At 42.9% G+C, this 3,897-nt stretch overlaps 1 protein-coding gene across 1 annotated transcript in view; it reads left to right on the top strand.

Moving 5' to 3' along the window:
* Positions 1-3,600, top strand: part of CENPC (centromere protein C) — a 42,818-nt gene extending 39,218 nt beyond the window's left edge. The window contains exon 19 of the mRNA XM_026847671.1: positions 3,472-3,600. Within this exon, the coding sequence (XP_026703472.1) occupies positions 3,472-3,487 (16 nt within the window). The 3' untranslated portion in view covers positions 3,488-3,600. The remainder of the gene's footprint in view (positions 1-3,471) is intronic.
* Positions 3,601-3,897: the final 297 nt, after the last annotated feature.

The raw sequence follows: 3,897 nt of genomic DNA, 5'->3' as shown, positions 1-3,897 counted from the left end.
TTTTTTTTTTTTTTTTTTTTTACTGGGGAAACAGACAAGAATTCACTTTTCACCTAACTGTAATCTTTACGTGATTCTCCAAAGCCAGCCCCAGCAAAGTGCAGTTAAAACAATAACAAGAAAGCTCAGGATCTCATTGAAGTCAACAGCAAAAAGTGTGTGGAGTTCAGTGAAGCCAGGACATCATGCTGCTGGAGTTACTAAGTGCATCTTGTTCCTGATGTCCTCAAGGATTATTTGGTGTATACTTTTTTTTGTGTGAGGTTGATTACGAGTTCTCCCTTTTCCATGTAAAGAGCCAAGATGGGCACCTTCACCCAGTTCAGCTCTTTGCAGTTTCTCATCAAAACGTTATGTTGGTCTGGAAAGCTGTGAAAAATGGTGAGATCTCAGCTGGGGTTTGGCCTCTACTGTTCTGCCTGGCCCTTGTTGTTGCTGGCACTGGCTTGGTACCAGCCCTGTCTCGTTTGCTGCAGGAGGATCATGCAGAGGTGTGAACCCTCACCCAGCATCCCTGCCAGCATGTATACACAGCTGTGCTTTACTCTGTTTTGAAGCCCTAAATCCTCCAGGGGCCAATACTGGCTTGTGTGATTTTAGAGAAGAATGTAAAAGAGTTTATGGTGAACATTTTTCATGAGGGAATAAGTGAAAGATTCATGCAAGAAATGTGCTTTCTCATGGTTTCTCCTTTCCTGTGGTTTAGAAAATTCACACATGCAGGTTGTCTGATTAATTATCCAGTGATAATTACTTTTTGGTCAGAGTTGTGCTTCATCCCCAACTAAGAGCAATCTCTGCTTTTTGACTATGATGGAGCAGCTACCAGGGGGCTACAGTTTGGTTCCAAGGCGGGAAATGGAGCAGCAGTTAAGTTTTGGAAGATAACTCTTACTGGGTGCTACACAATTCTGCTTCTTAAGTCGTGCTGTGTATTGAGTCCTCTGTGTGTCCCCCTCAGTGCTGTGCCCATGGGAGCACATATAGTCTGGTTACTTGATGAGATTTTGAAAAAACACGGACAAGATGCTGTGTCCCAAACCTGGAAAAGAATCCCAGTGTAGAGAAATTTCCAAAGGGACAGCTCTGGTTCAGCATATTTGTACCAAAAGAAGTCATTTTGGCTCAGCACTGCATGCTGATCCTTTGCCATGATCAGAGCTGTGACAACATGCCAGCTGAAGATGGACATAAGTGATGTTCTCTCAGCATGGAGGGACTTGGAGGGTCACATTAGGATGGACACAGCTCCAAACTGCTGCTGCTCACTGCATCCACATCCGTACTCAAGTAGGTCTTGCATGGGAAATACTGGTGTTTTTCTCCAAAGCATCAATGTTTTTCATCTCCTAACCTTTAAGGTCTTAAGCGTGGCACATGATATGTTTCTTTGGTTCTTAAATCTGGCAAAATTCATCATAATCTGCAAGAATTGTAGAGAAAAGATAGGGAACCACTTTATCCCGAAGAGTATAGTTAAGATAGTTTGACTCAAAATAACATGTCGCTCCTCTCAGCACATGCTGTGTGTAGGTAGTAAAAGCTAAAAAAAGAAAAGGATTTTAAAAATTCTAAAATCTAAAAAAAAATTATTATATGATAAGATTAAAAAGCAGGTAAGAAAGCAATGCATCGTGGAGAAAAACCCACGGCTGTGAAACAAAGCTTAATTGTTTTAGAAGGAGGGCTTGATCTTAGGTGATACATGTGGTCCTGCCTGAAGAGATGGTGCTGGAGGACTCATCTGGAGCTCATACACAAGTCTCAAGTCACCAGTATCCTCAGTGCCAGCAAGCATGAGGTGGAGCCACACGTTAATCGAAAGCTTAGATAAAGAGTATGTTTCTCCACTGGGGAATTTGGGTGGTATAAATCTGTACTTTAACGGGTTCGAGTCTCAGGGGCAGGCATGTTCCCGTCGTGAGCGCTTTTCCTAGGGGTAGATAAAAGCCTCCCATAAATAAAGCTTTGAAATCTTCCAGGAGAGGTTAGCAATACAAATATGGGCACATGAAGCTCAGTGTAAGCAATAATTCCACAGATTTTTATTAGAAAGTAGATATATGGGAGCAGCAATGCATGATAAATCAACGTATCTGCCTCCTTACTGGCTTTTATGATAGGCATTAGCAGTAGTGACTGTCACAGAGATCATAACTGCTTTATTTCAACTGTCTCTGTAAGGTGTATTCAAATACAAGAGTTGTTATTATTTTTTAAGTATAAACTATTTTTCTCTGCATTGAATTGATGACAAAAGCATTCCTGGTAAACATCAAATTAGGGGTGAGGAAGGAAGAAAGGAAACAGTGCTCTCATTTGCTTTTTTTTTGGTAGGATTTTCTTGGAACCTTGGAGGCAGCTGATGTACATTGCCCAGCACACCAGGGCATGGCTAACGCAGCATCTTCCTGCTGATGGGGCCATTCGGGGCTGCTGCTGAGAGCATGAGGACCCACTGTCCTCTCCTTTAGGATTCTGGAGTGAGTTTTGTTGTTAAAATGGTGATGCCACCAGCAAAATACAGTGTTTAATCTCTTTCTCAGTTGTCTCCTTGAGTAAATCAGCTTATATGTAATCTGATTATGCGTATAATATAGATGTACAAAGTAAGTAGATAATTGATAAATGATTTTAGTACAGGGTTAGAGAGGCTGTTTTGTCTTAAAAAATGTTTTTCTTTTTCTAGGGTAGGCTTTCAAAGACGATTAATGATGTTTTGCATCTAAACCTAGACCTGTAAATGTTCATAACTGTTATTGACTTAAATACCTCTGGAAAACTAGGCATTCAGCTCTGTCTGGGAGCTCCATACAGCCCTTTCTAAACTTTGGGAAGAGAAGGCTGTTACGTTGTTATCAAAGTTAATGTGTCCCTGCTTAACCTTCTTAAGCACCCTTCTTAACTGCTCGCTCAACATGTACCATGCAGGGGACAACTTGGTTAGTTGAATGCCAACTAGATGTTTTATTTTGGAGCTGCCCTTTTTGGATTCATGTTGCAGGCAAGACTGGAAGCAGTGTTGTGTAAGATGGTAGCAGTACGGAAGATGACAGGTAGTTTTATCCACTGTTTCATCTTCTGCTGGTCATCATCCTCCTCTTGGCCACATCTGTGGCAGTCCCACCCCTTTCAGACTCTCCTGCCTTCCGTAAAACAACCCGTGGCTGCCCTGGAGAATTATCAGACACGTAATTGCGATCTTCCTCCTCTGTGGTTAGTCCTGCAAAATAGTGCTTGGTCCATATGGTGCTGCTGACACTATAGAAATGATGCTATGGATTAATTACAGCTGGGGACACTAGGAGGGGGGAGCTTTGCGTGCGTTGCTCTCCCATGAGGTGCACAGTTGCGAAGCAACCTGACACATCTGCCAGGGCTGTCTAAGAAACTATTAGCCAGTTGCTACCTCCTGTGCTCAAGAGCTGCAGGCAATTTCACAGTAATAGTTTCTTGGTTTCTTTCACGCAGGCAACCGTGGTGCTGAGATACTGACTTAAATATGTATCATGGAATGGCATCCTTAATAGAGGCTTTACAGGAACAAAATGTATATGGGTAATCCACAAAGGCTGGTTGCAACTGACAGCTTCGTTATTGCTCTGAAGATGCATGGCAGGCACCTCGGGCTGGGAGCAGGCAGCAGCCACAGGAATGGACGGACAGCTTTGATTCAGATCCCAGGAATGATTCCTCAGCCTACCTGCATGGGCTCTGGGTAAAATCAAAAGCAACTATGCAGAGAGACCCAAAAAGTTCAATATTATTGTGTATATTTGGTTTGTGTGGCAAGGTTTTGGTAGCGGGATGAGTATAGGGGTGGCTTCTGTGAAAAGCTGCTCGAAGCTTCCCCTATGTCCAACAGAGCCAATGCCAGATGGCGCCAAGAGAGACCCA

Source organism: Athene cunicularia (assembly GCF_003259725.1).
Source record: "Athene cunicularia isolate RWA chromosome 4 unlocalized genomic scaffold, athCun1 chr4_part2, whole genome shotgun sequence".
Classification (NCBI taxonomy): Eukaryota; Metazoa; Chordata; class Aves; order Strigiformes; family Strigidae; genus Athene; species Athene cunicularia.
This window is presented reverse-complemented; position numbering and strand designations above follow the sequence as displayed.